This window comes from Mobula hypostoma, chromosome 3 (assembly GCF_963921235.1).
Source record: "Mobula hypostoma chromosome 3, sMobHyp1.1, whole genome shotgun sequence".
NCBI lineage: Eukaryota > Metazoa > Chordata > Chondrichthyes > Myliobatiformes > Myliobatidae > Mobula > Mobula hypostoma.
The window spans coordinates 151,414,676-151,427,629 of NC_086099.1; the positions used below are offsets into that span (position 1 = coordinate 151,414,676).

Consider the following 12,954-nt stretch of genomic DNA (forward strand, 5'->3'; position numbering starts at 1 on the left):
TACTCACTGCAGTTTCTAGCATTCAGATGCCCGAAGTAGCTGGAAGTGAAAATGAAATTATTTCAGTTCTTCAAAAAGTTAAGAACAATTTGAAGGTATCGACAGTCGTCTTGAATGCTATAATGAAAATGAAGATTTGGAGGATACATTCATCAATATTGTATGAAAGCATTCCATTACATAAGGGCACTAGGAGTCTGCACTGATTATTTTCATTGCATACACTTGATGAAATCCTCTGCTAACTATTAGGAATGAGAACAGTTTTATAGTACTCTAGTAATATTGGTAGTGTTCTAATTTGTTACTTAATTTGTCTGTCGTGTACCTTAACTATTTTCATGAAACTTTGGCTAATTGGGGCAACCACCTAATTGGGCCAAGATGTACTGGTCCTGATGTATCCCAATTAATTGGAATCCACTGTACTAATTTTTTAAATATTTTGGATCAAATGTGTATGTGGATTTTCTACTTTCATCAGATTAGGGATTTCTTAGAATTTAATTGAAATTTCACCAGTCTACAGTGCATAGAATGATTTTAAGGAACAATGTTGATGGTTCCAACTCTTGAGGATTAGTATTCTGATTAAAACTACTTGCTATTTTGTTTAAATGACTATGAAAGCAAGATCTGCGGTCTGCAAAATAAGCTACAATTTAATCTTGGTAATACAGTTGCTCTGATTTGCCCTGTAGTTTCTATCATGCTAAGTAATGAATACCTTTTTGGTCCTTTGAGCTGATTCTGTATTTCAGTTTCATGAAAGCTAGATTGTAGCTGTACACTTTTTTTTTCCCACCTTCGTTCCAAGTTTCTGTGAGAGATTGATTTTTTCCTCCACCGTTCATGTGGGGAAAACACAATCTGTAGTCTAGTTATCATCATCATCATCAGGTGCTGTGCCCAGTTTGAGCTTTGACTGCCATGGCCCACACATTCCTGTTTCCAGTCAAGTGGATCAATTCATTGGTATTCACTTCCAGTTCTATGGCTGCTGTCTCCATCATCATTTGTCTTTGTCTTCCTCTTGCTTTCTTCCCTTCAATCTTTCCCATAATTACTGTGCATTCTAACTCCTCTTTCCTAATCACATGTCCAATGAAGTTACGGTGCCTTTTCATGATCTCATACATTATTTCTCTTTTTGTGTTTGCTCTGTTCATGACATGCTCGTTAGATATTTGTCTCTTCCATGATATTCTTTGCATCCTCCTCAAAAACCACATCTCTGCTGCTTCAATTCGTTTCCTCATGTTACTAGATATTGTCCAACATTCTGATCAATATAACATAACTGGATAAACGTAACATTTTAGTACCCTGAGGTGGGTTGTCATGCCTAGTTTAGCATTGGTCAGTCTACTCTTCATTCTCGTAAAGGTGTCTTTTGCCATCCCTATTCTTCTTTTGATGTCCATGTTACACCTGCCATCTGATGTCACCCAGCTTCCTAAGTAGCAAAAGTTCTATGCTTGTTTTATGTCTTTCCCATTTATTCTCAGCCTGCAGATAGGAATCTCCTTCTTTTTGGATATCACCATACGTTGTCTTTTTGCAATTGATAGATAGACCCATTTTTGCACTTTCTTCAACAATTATATCAATTAAAGTTTTATAGTTCTTCCTCCGTACTTGCAATAACACAGTATCATCTGCATATCTGAAATTATTGATGTTTTCACCGCCAACTTTGATTCCCAGGATGTCTCTTATTTTTTGTAATATTATTTTCACTGTACACATTAAACAAATCGGAGGAGAAAACACACCCTTGTCTTAACGCCTCTCTTGGTATTTGTAAACTGACTCACTTCTCCATCTATTCTTATAGTGGCAGTTTGTTCCCAGTACAGACTTCTAATTAGGTGGAAGTCTTTCGAATCTAGATCTGCAGTTTCCTGTAATATTTCAAATAACTTATTGTGCTTCACTTTATCAAATGCTTTTGTGTAGTCAATAAAACAAATAAACAAACAAATCTTTCTACACTTGAACAGCTCGTTCTGATAGTATCCTTAACATCAATATTGCGTTTCTTGTAACTTAATCTTTCACAAAACCACATTGTTCTTTACCTATTTCAGCTTGTATCTTGGGATAAAAAGAGGCACGACTGCGCAGGCGCGTGACCTCAGAGCGCGGAAGGCTTAAAAAGGGAAGCAATCTTCACCGGTTTCTTTCGATTCACAGCAAGCAGGCAGCGGAGTAAGTCGCCGTTTTGGGGAGAAAATTCAGCTTTTTTTTAAACTACTTGGGATAAAAGAGGCACTATTGCGCAGGTGCGTGATCTCAGAGTGGAAGGCTTAAAAAGAGCACCGCCATATCCAGCGGGCAGCGGCGGAGTGAGAGGGTGCAGAGTGATAGGGCTTTGGCTCAACGGATTAGGTGGAAGTGGGAAGAGGCTTCCTGCGACCGTTGAGTCTCATAGTAAAGGGGTAAGTTACAGGTTTATTTATTTAGTAATAACAGTAACATTAGAGGTATGCATCTAGGATTAGTGTTGTGCTTGGACTGCCAGATGTGGGGACCCTGGGAGACTCCCAGCCTCCCCAAGGATTACATCTGCACCAGGTGCGTTGAGATGAGGCTCCTTAAGGACCGTGTTAGGGATCTGGAGCTGCAACTTGATGACCTTCAGCTAATTAGGGAAAGTGAGGAGGTGATTGATAATACCTATAGAGAGATAGTAGACAGCACCCCTGTGACAGTCCCCCTCAGAAATTGATATATCATTTTAGATACTGTTGGAGAAGTTGACTTGACAGAGGAAGACCACAGCAAACGGGACTCTGGCACTCTGCCCAGTGTCATGATCAAGAGAGCAAAGAGGAGTGCAGGAGTTATAGGGGATTCCATAGTGAGGGGAACAGACAAGAGATTCTGCGAGCTGGACAGGGATACCTGGATGATGTGTTCCCTCCCTGGTGCCAGGATATAGGATGTCTCAGATCGGGTCCATGGTATTCTGAGGAGAGAGGACGAGCAGCCAGAAGTCTTAGTGCATGTTGGTACCAATGATATAGACAGAAAAAGAGAGGAGGTCTTGAAGGAAGATTACTGGGAGCTAGGAAGAGAATTGAAAAGCTGGACCTCCAGAGTAATAATCTCAGGATTACTGCCTGAGCCACGCGCTAATGAAGGTAAGAATAGCAGAATTAAGCTGATGAATGTGTGGCTAAATAACTGGTGCAGGGGGCAGGGCTTCAAATTCTTGGATCATTGGGATTTATTTTGGGGGAGGTATGACTTATACAAAAATGATGGGTTACACCTGAACTCAAAAGGGTACTAATATCCTGGCGGGATTGTTTAATATAGCTGTTAGGGAGGGTTTAAACTAAGTTGGCAGGGGGAGGGAAACCAGGGTGTTAGGGTCGAGGAAGAGGAAAATAGAAATAAGTCAAAGATACTGTGCAGCAAAGATGGCAAGAAGGACAGGCAGGTGAATAGACAGGATAATTTGCTGTGCGATAGAAATATAGCAAAATCGGTAACAGATACTGATCTAACTGTACTTAATTGCACACAGCATTAGAAATAAAGTGGATGACCTTGTTTTACATCTACAGGTTAAAATATATGACATTGTGGCCATCACCGAGTCATGGCTAAATAATAGATGTGATTGGGAGCTGAATGTCCAAGGATACACTGTATATAGGAAAGATAGGAAGGTTGTAAAGGGGGTGGTGTGGCCCTGATGGTAAACAACAATATCAAATCACTAGAAAGAAGGGACGTAGGATCAGAAGAGGTAGAATCCTTATGGGTCGAGTTAAGAAATGGCAAGGGTAAAAAGACACTAATAGCAGTTATATAAAGGCCTCCAAACAGCAGCTGGGATGTGGACTACAAGTTATAGCTGGAATTAGAAAAAACGTGTCAAAAGGAAAATGTCAAGATAATTTGTGAGATGTTAATATGAAAGTGGATTGGAAAAGTCAGGAAGGTACTGGATCTTAGGAGAGGGAGTTTGTAGAATGCCTACGGGATGGCTTTTTGAGCAACTTGTCCATAAGCCCACCAGGGGATCGGCTGTTTTGGATTGGGTGCTGTGTAATGAACCTGAGGTGATTAGGGAGCTGGAGGTAATGGAACCCCTTGGAAGTAGTGATCATAATATGATTGAGTTCAGTTTCAAATTTGAAAAGGAGAAGCTGGTATCAGGTGTATCGATATTTCAGTGGATCAAAGGAAATTACAGTGGTATGAGAGAAGAACTGGCCCAAGTCAATTGGAAAAGTAAGCCGGAAGGAGGGACAGTAGAGCAGAATTGGGTGAAATTCCTACAAGAAATAAGGAAAGTGCAGGAAAACTATATTCCAAGAAAAAAGAAAATCATGAGTGGAAAAATGGCACAAATGTGGCTAACGAGAGAGGTTGAGGCTAAAATAAAAGTAAAAGAGATGGCATACAAGGAAGCAAAAATTAGTGGGAAAACTGAGGACTGGACGATTTTTAAAAACTTACAGAAGGAAACTAAGGAAGTCATTAGGAAAGAAAAGATGAATTATGAAAGGAAGTTGGTAATTAACATAAAAAAGGATACTAAGTTTTTTTAAAATATATGAAGAGTAAAAGAGTGACATGGGTAGATATAGGACCGATTGAAAATGATGCTGTAGAAATTATAATGGATAACAAGGAGATGGCAGAGGAACTAAATGAGTATTTTTCATCAGTCTTCACAGTGGAAGACATTAGCATCATATCTGATAGCCAGAGGTCTCAGGGAATAGAATTAGGTACAGTCAAGATTACTAGAGTGAAAGTGCTTGGGAAGCTAAATGGACTAAGAATAGATAAGTCTTCCGGACCGGATGAGGTGCACCCACGGGTTCTGAAGGAGGTGGCTTTAGAGATTGTGGAGGCATTGGAAATGATCTTCCAGGAATCAATAGACTCTGGCATGGTTCCGGAGGACTGGAAGGTCGCAACTGCAGTTCCGATGTTTAAGAAAGGAGGGAGGCAGCAAAAAGAATATTACAGACCTATTAGTCTGACATCGGTAGTTGGAAATTTATTGGAGTCGATCCTCAAGGACGAGGTTATGAAATACCTTGAGGTGCATGACAAGATAGGCCTAAGCCAGCATGGTTTCATGAAGGGAAGATCCTGCCTCACCAACCTATTGGAATTTTTTGAGGTTGTTAAGGGAGAGGCTGTGGATGTTGTGTATTGGATTTTCAAAAGGCCTTGGATAAGGTGCCACATAACAGGCTGCTTAATAAGTTGAGAGCCCATGGAATTACAGGAAAGATATTGGAATGGGTGGAGCATTGGCTGATAAGCAGAAAGCAAAGGGCGGTAATAAAGGGATCCTATTCTGATTGTTTGCCGGTAACTAGTGGTGTTCTGCAGGGGTCGGTGTTGGGGCCGCTTCTTTTTACGATGATTTAGATTAGGATTAAATGGCTTTATGGCTAAGTTTGTGGATGACACCAAGATAGGCGGAGGAGCAGGAAGTATTGAAGAAATGGAAAGGTTGCAGAGAGACTTCGTCAGTTTAGGAGAGTGGGCAAAGAAATGGCAGATGAGATACTGTCACGTACCCCGTGACAGGAATAAGAACCAGCAGAGATGGAAAACACTTTGGAGTCTCGTATTGCTATAAACTACTAATATTTATTAGTAACTACGCAATACAGTAATATCAATGTAGATAAATCAAACAGGTTAGCAATGAATATATATATAAAAGTAATTGTGGAATATATATATATGTATGAAAAACCAAGCTTTAAGTCTAGGGGTAAAAAGATACAGTCTTACGATGTTGAGTAAAGTTCTGTTCAGTTTGTGGTATTTAGTTGAGTAGTGATGGAGAGAGAGAGAGAGAGTGAGTTGAGTCTTCAGCTGAGCTGATGCCATGGATCTTCTCGTCGTCCGTCGAAATCCTTTACAATTCACCGACTGTGACTTTATCCAGGGGGACCGGTTTTCTGTGGTGGAGCTATCACCCAGGCAAGGGTGGACACATAGACAACTCCCCACCAGTCAACCCCTTCTTCACCAATGGAATAGCAATTTGGATTGATCCACCTGGTCAATCCTCCAAAACCCACTTTCTCTGCGGGTACAACAATGCTCATTCAGTGTCCAGATCATGTGCCCTGAGGTCGTATCATCTGACCTGCCATTTATTTCTCCAGGCTGAGCATCATCTGTCACTCAAAGAGTCCCTCCCTCCTTTGTCTGTAAAGGAGTGCAAGTAGGCAACAAGTCCTTGAAGAAACATCACTAACCAGCTGAAAATCATAACATCGAGTGTCCATTAAATAACACTGCCTTCGGTCACCATAGCAACTTATGAGCTGCTCGGTGCTGTCTCCAACTCCAAACTCAGTAAAAATCCAAAGTTACTTCCAATGCCTTAAAGTGACAGTGCAAATGTCAATCTTCGTCTCTCTCTCTTTTCAAAAGCAACACATCGGTGATAAATAACTCTCTCTCCTTTCCAAACAAACCATCAATGATAAATGTCTCTCTCTGTCTCTCTTCAAACAGTTAATAGGGGTACTCCAGGATCCCCTCACAATACAATGTTGAGAAATGTATGGTTGTTCATTTTGGAAGAAGAAATAATCGGGCAGACTATTATTTAGATGGGGAGAAAATTCAAAAATCGTAAGTGCATAGGGACTTGGGGGTCGTCGTACGGGATACCATAAAGGTTAACCACTAGGTTGGATCGGCAGTAAGGAAAGTGAGTGATATTTGGCATTCATTTCAAGAGGAATAGTGTGTAAGAGTAAGGAGGTGTTGATGAGGCTGTATGGGGCACTGGTGAGACCTCATTTGAAATTCTGTGTGCAGTTTTGGGCCCCCTTTCTTAGAAGCGATGTTCTGATGTTGGAGAGAGTTCAGAGAAGATTTACGAGGATGATTCCCGGAATGCAGGGGCTAACATATGAGGAGCGTTTGTTGGCTCTTGGACTATATTCATTAGAGTATACAAGAATGAGAGGGGATCTCTTAGAAACATTTTGAATGTTGAAAGAGTTGGACAGAGTAGATGTGGAAAGGCTGTATCCCTTGGTGGGTGAGTTCAGGACAAGAGGCCACAGTCTTAGAATTAGAGGGTACCCATTTAAAACAGAGATGAGGAGAAATTTTTTTAGCCAGAGGGTCATGGATTTATGGAATTCGTTGCCACATACAGCTGTGGAGGCCCGATCATTGAGGGTGTTTAAGGAGGAGATTGATAGGTATCTAATTAGTCAGGGTATCAAGGGATATGGGGAAAAAGCCGGAAATTGGAACTAGATGGGAGAGTAGTTTAGCTTGTGGTGGAGTGGCGGAGCAGACTCAATGGGCTGAATGGCCTACTGCTCCTTGATCTTGTGATCTTTTAGCTCTTGTCATCAAAATTCTTAGAAGTATCTTGGTGATATGACTCATTAAACTTATGGTCCTATGTAATTCACATTCTGTTGCTCCAGGTTTCTTAAGAGTGATAAATACTGATTTTTTCATCTCTTCTGGTATTATTCCAGTCTCATAAGTGTCATTGATTAAATCAGTAAGTTTTTCAATTCCATAATCTCCAAGGGTGATAATTTGTTCTATTTCTAATTCATCAGGACCTGCTGCCTTTCCTTTCTTCACCTTATTTATTGCATTACGAATTTCAGATTTTAAAATACTTGGGCCTTCAATATTTTTCTTAATTTCTGGTTTTTCACCTCAATCGTCTTCAAACAATTCCTGAATGTACTCAGTCCATCTGTTCATAATCTCATCTTTTTCCATGATAATGGTACCGTCCTTTGCTTTCAAACATCCACCTGAAGAACAGAGGAGCTTTTTACCAGTGATATTCTTCATTTGTTGATGTAACCTTTTTGGATCAGTAATACGGATTCTTTCTATTTGCTCACATTCCTGGTTTAACCATTCTTCTTTGGCTTTTTGACATAAGCTTTTAACAGTTTTATCTAAGGATTTATATATTCTACAGGATTTGCTTTCTTCCATTATATTTTTGATTTTATCTGTCATCTATTTAATCTTTGTGCTTTTTTCTTTTTTAGGAATCACTGACTTTGCTGATTCTACCAAGGCATCCTTTAGAGAGTTAAATTTCATTTCTACATGATTGCTATCATCTTCAACAGATTCTATTTTTAGACTTTGAAATCTATTCCTTACTTAAATTGTAAATTTTTGTCTTAAGTTTTCTTCTTTAATTAATTGCAAGTAGTCAAGGGATTGTCAGGTTTTTGCTTCTTTAGTTTTTAAAGTTTTACTTTTACATGACACACTACTGGGTTATGGTCACTATTACAGTCTGCACCTGGATATGTTTTGCATTGAGTCACTGAGTTTATAAATCTTTGGTTTATAGTAATAAAGTCAGTTTGATTTCTAGTGTCATCACCTGGACTTTTCCAGGTCCACAAGCATCTTGGATGGTTTTTAAAGTAGGTATTCATAATGACCTGATTATTCACCCTGCACCATTCTACCCATTTCTCACCTCTTTCATTTCTTTCCCCTAGTCCAAATTTTCCTATGGTATTTTCATCAGCACCTCGTCCTACTTTAGCATTTAGGTCTCCCATGACAATAACAGTATCTTGAAATTTGCATCCATTTTTTGCTTGTTCAAGCTCTTCATAGAATTTATCTATATTTGTTCCATCTGTTGTAGGTGCATATACCTGTATAATTGCTAAATCAAGTGGTTGTTCTCTGAATCTAACAAGGAGCAGTCTTTCTGATATTGCCCAATGTCCTAAAACACTTTTTACCATGTTTTGATCCATAAGAATTCCTACTCCATTAGTGTGGGATGTTCCACAAGAATAAGTTAGTGTTTTATTTCTATTCTGACATGTTCCAGCACCTATCCAACGAACTTCGCTAATTCCCATGATGTTAATCTTTAGTCTTTCCATTTCATTTAACACATTGTCCAATCTTCCTGCTTGATATAGGGTTCTTACAGTCCAAGTGGCAATAATTTTATTTTGTGATACTTGAATTTTATGAGCAGTAGCTTGATGACGGTTGGGGATCCCCTGCTGAACAGAATCAACCCTACCGAGCGAAACATCTTCAGAGTTGTCTTGAAGATCCTCTTGACACTGTTGTTGTGTGATATATTTTGTGAGTTTGACTATGGTTTTCTTAGCAAATACATTCTAGGAAACCTAGTACCTAGCAACGGTGGTTTGCAATTGCCTACCGTTGGGCGAACTAAAGAAATCACCATTTATCTTCCCAAATGTTCATCCGCCTGACTATAGCCGTTGACATTTGAGGTACTAGCTCATCCGCCTTCTCTGTCATAAGTTCGGTTACTGAACCTGCCGGATCTGCCGTTGGCCTTCACTCGTATCCTGAGCAGGAGCCCTTGTAGGTGCTACCGTTCTGGGTCAGAGTGGCCCTGGGAGCAATGAATGACTGAGGGGTAACTCCACTTTCCCCAAAGCTCTGAAAGTCACCAGTCAGAGTCTCATCACCGGTTGCAGTTTAGAGTCATACCCAGTCTAGCTATACAGTTTCAAAATTTATAACTTTGATTTCCTCATCAGAGAAAATCTGTATCTGTCTTGTCAAATAATTTTAATAGTACTTGACTCAGATTACTTCTCAAACTTTTATTTTCAAAGTAGTAAAAGCCAAATTTAGATCAATTAACTTCATGGTATTGCTATCAATATCATTCAATCACTGTAATCATTAGCCTGTATCTTCCGTTTTGGAGATGAGCTTTTGAACCGCCTGTGTGACCTGAAATTTTTGTGGTGTGAGCTGAAGTCTCGAAGGTGCAGGACAGTTCCAGCGTGGCGTGTATGGGCTGAATGGAGGTGGTGGAGTTGGGGCCCAAGACCAGGAATAAGCCAATGTTTGGCCATTGCTGGAGTGGACTTGGAGGCGATTCAATGTGGTGGAACTGAGGCAAGGCTGAATTGAGGCAAAGCCTGGCCCCGAGAGTGAGGAAAGACTCAAAGTTTAATCAATTTAAATGCCAAGCCAAATTGGAAAGGTAGGGTATGGGTTGAATCAAGATGCCTGAGAGTTTATCGAAGCAGCAGGACCTGGTCCGAGAGCGAGAAACGACCTGAGGTTTGGATGATTCAAGTGCTGAGCCAGGTTGAAAAGGTCAGGGTGTTGGGGCTGGCGGTGAGGGATGGACCAGTTTGCTTGCTGCTTCATGAGGCTTTGTCATCTCTGTGGTGAACCGAGGCTGTGGCTTGTAACTAATGGGTTCCCGAATCAGCTACAGTGAAGCCTGGCTTCGATTCTGTGGACTCGCTTTTGTTCAGAGTGCTATTTGCTTGCTTTTATTGTTTGCACAAATTGTTTTCTTTGTCCCTGCACATTCGGTGTTTGTTGGTCTTATTTTAATGGGTTCTGTTGGGTTTCTTTGTTTTGTGGCTGCCTGTAAGGAGACAAATCTCAATTGTCTTAAAAATTGATTTAAGAAAGCAACAAAATGGTGTCCTTCAGAACAAAATTTGCCGAAGATGCATTTTTAATATAAATGTTTCAGTTTATGTTCCAACAGAAGCAATCTCGCTAACATTTTCTGTTGTTTTTCCCTGGTTGATTCTCTCCAAACGTCATTCTGGCAGATTGAAGCAGCTTTGAAATCGAATGGTAAGTGTTGCAGGATTCCTTTTGGATCCTGTTCCCATCTCCACAGATACTACATGCTTAAAATACTGATGTTTTGAGGCTTGATTTCAACTTCTGCTGTTTATTACAGTTTAACTAATGATATCTTTAAGTTTTCTTCAAACAATTCCGAGAAAGTGGTAGATAAGCAAATAAGCACGATAATAGGGGCATCTAATTTTAAAACGTGGATGAAAGAACACAAAAGTTAATTTCAAAAAACCGCTTAAGAATGACTAAAACTAAGTAAAATGTTTTGGTACTGCTCTCCACTGATATGGGCCCAATGTCTGTCATAAGCAACTACTTTAGAGTTTCTCAATTTTGAATTGCACCGACCCTTGATGAATGAAAACAAAGTGGTATGCTAATTGGAGATATCCCCTTGCCTGTTTTTAGACAGCAAAACAATTTCATGTTTGATTGTATTTTCTAAATAGCTTTCCTAATATTTTTTTCTTCTTACATTTTCTGTCAGAAACACTGTCAGAAAAACTTTTGATTTTTGGAGTCATCTTATTCATGGCAGAGCAGACTCCTATAGAAGGGATAACAACACAGTCTAATCCTGTAGTCAGTCATCATCCCCGTTGCTGCTTGCTCCAGGACAACTGGTGGTGTGGTTGTGGGAAAGTTGATCTTAAGCCTTGATACAAAAACAGGCACTGAAAGGTTGAGCGTGGTGGGACTAATGTTCAGAGTTGTGTCTATTTCAATGCAAGGAATATTGTAGGAAAGGCAAATGAGCTTAGAGCATGGATCAATACATGGAGTTAACACTTTTGCAGCCATTAGTGAGACTTGATTGCAGGAAGAGCAGAACTGGCAGCTCAGTGTTCTGGAGCTCTATTCTTATAGATATGATAGGGGGAGTGGTGGCATTGCACGCCAGGGAAAAGGTCACAGCAGTGCTAAGGCAGGACAGACTGGATGGCTCGTCTACTTGGGCTATATGGATGGAATTGAGAAATAAGAAAATAATGACCATGTTAATGGGATTATTTATTTATTTAGATTTCTTCAAGTCAAAGTACATTTATTATCAAAGTATGTATATAGTATACAACCTTGAGATTCATCGACTTGCAGGCAGCCACAAAACAAAGAAACATAAAAGAACTCGTTTAAGGAAAACCCCCCACACAAGACCACCTAACACCCAGTGAGTGTGTGTGTGTGTGTGTGTGTGTGTGTGTGTGGGGGGGGGGGGGAGAGAGGGAGACAAACCCTGCAAACAAAAAGTAAACAAGTGACATTAACTGCAGAGTTCCTGAAAGTGAGCCCCCAGCTGCGGAATGAGATCAGTGCTGTGCCAATGGTTGCAGCCCACAGCTGGAGTGTCACTTCAGCGTTGAAGCACCTTGATCAAATTGCGCAAATAATTTTTTTTAAAAGTAAGCAAAAACACAAGGACACGTGAACTGCAGAGTCTCTGTAAGTGAGTCCATAACTGTCTAGTGCCTTAAGCGCCGAGGCGAGTGAAGCCTCGGAACTGAAGTAGCCCAGTGGCTACAGGGCAGCAGCTGCTCTCGAGCCCGGACTCCTTTACCTTCCGCCCACTGGAGCAGCACGACTAGTCCGGTCAAATGCAGACAGATGGCGACAAACACCTGCTGGTTTTCTGCTCTTGTCCTCGATGATTTTAATCTAGGTCGATGCTTTAATTGGTACGGAGTGATGGGGCCAATCACGGGTTCACATTCCACCATTAGGAATCGATGCAGCGTACACCCCCAGCGATGGCTACAGCTGCACTCTCTACTTTCGTCCACCCCAAATCCCCCAGGAGATAATAGAAGTGCCAAGTCATTTAATTGGCTCAAAAATAATACTTAAATGAGAAATTACAGGCTGTATTCGATCGCAGTGCAGAAGAAGTGTCTAGTAGTTTAGTGAGCCGTATGCAGGATGTTACCGTTGGTGGCTGACACAATCTTGTCGGAAGCATTTGGAATTTTATTTAGAGATACAGCACAGTAACAGGCCGTTCTAGTCCATGGAGCCCACACTACCCAAATACACCCAAGTGACCAATTAACTTACGAATCTATTTGTCTTTGGGATGTGAGAGGAAACCCACGCGGTCATGGGGAGAACATACAAACTCCTCAGTGGTGGGAATTGAACCTGGGTCGCCTGCTAACAGCTATGCTACCATGCCGCCCAAAGTTTACCTCTGACATTCTCTCCCCATACTATACTATTTTCCCCCACATTCCCACCAACTCCCTCCAGATTTTTACCCCTCAACTACACACTAGAGGCAATTTACAGCAGCCAATTAACCTGCACCTGTTTGGATGTGGAAGGGGAGTGGAGCAG

General features: G+C 40.7%; 1 protein-coding gene across 8 annotated transcripts in view; it reads left to right on the plus strand.

The window, feature by feature from the left end:
• The window catches only part of LOC134344314 (uncharacterized), a 150,436-nt gene that overhangs the window by 11,629 nt on the left and 125,853 nt on the right, over positions 1 to 12,954 (plus strand). For 7 of the 8 annotated variants that reach the window (XM_063043869.1, XM_063043868.1, XM_063043867.1 and 4 more), the window contains one exon: positions 10,590 to 10,614. The exons of the other annotated variant lie outside the window; for it this stretch is intronic. In XM_063043869.1, the coding sequence (XP_062899939.1) occupies positions 10,590 to 10,614 (25 nt within the window). The remainder of the gene's footprint in view (positions 1 to 10,589; positions 10,615 to 12,954) is intronic. 8 annotated transcript variants of the gene reach the window in all.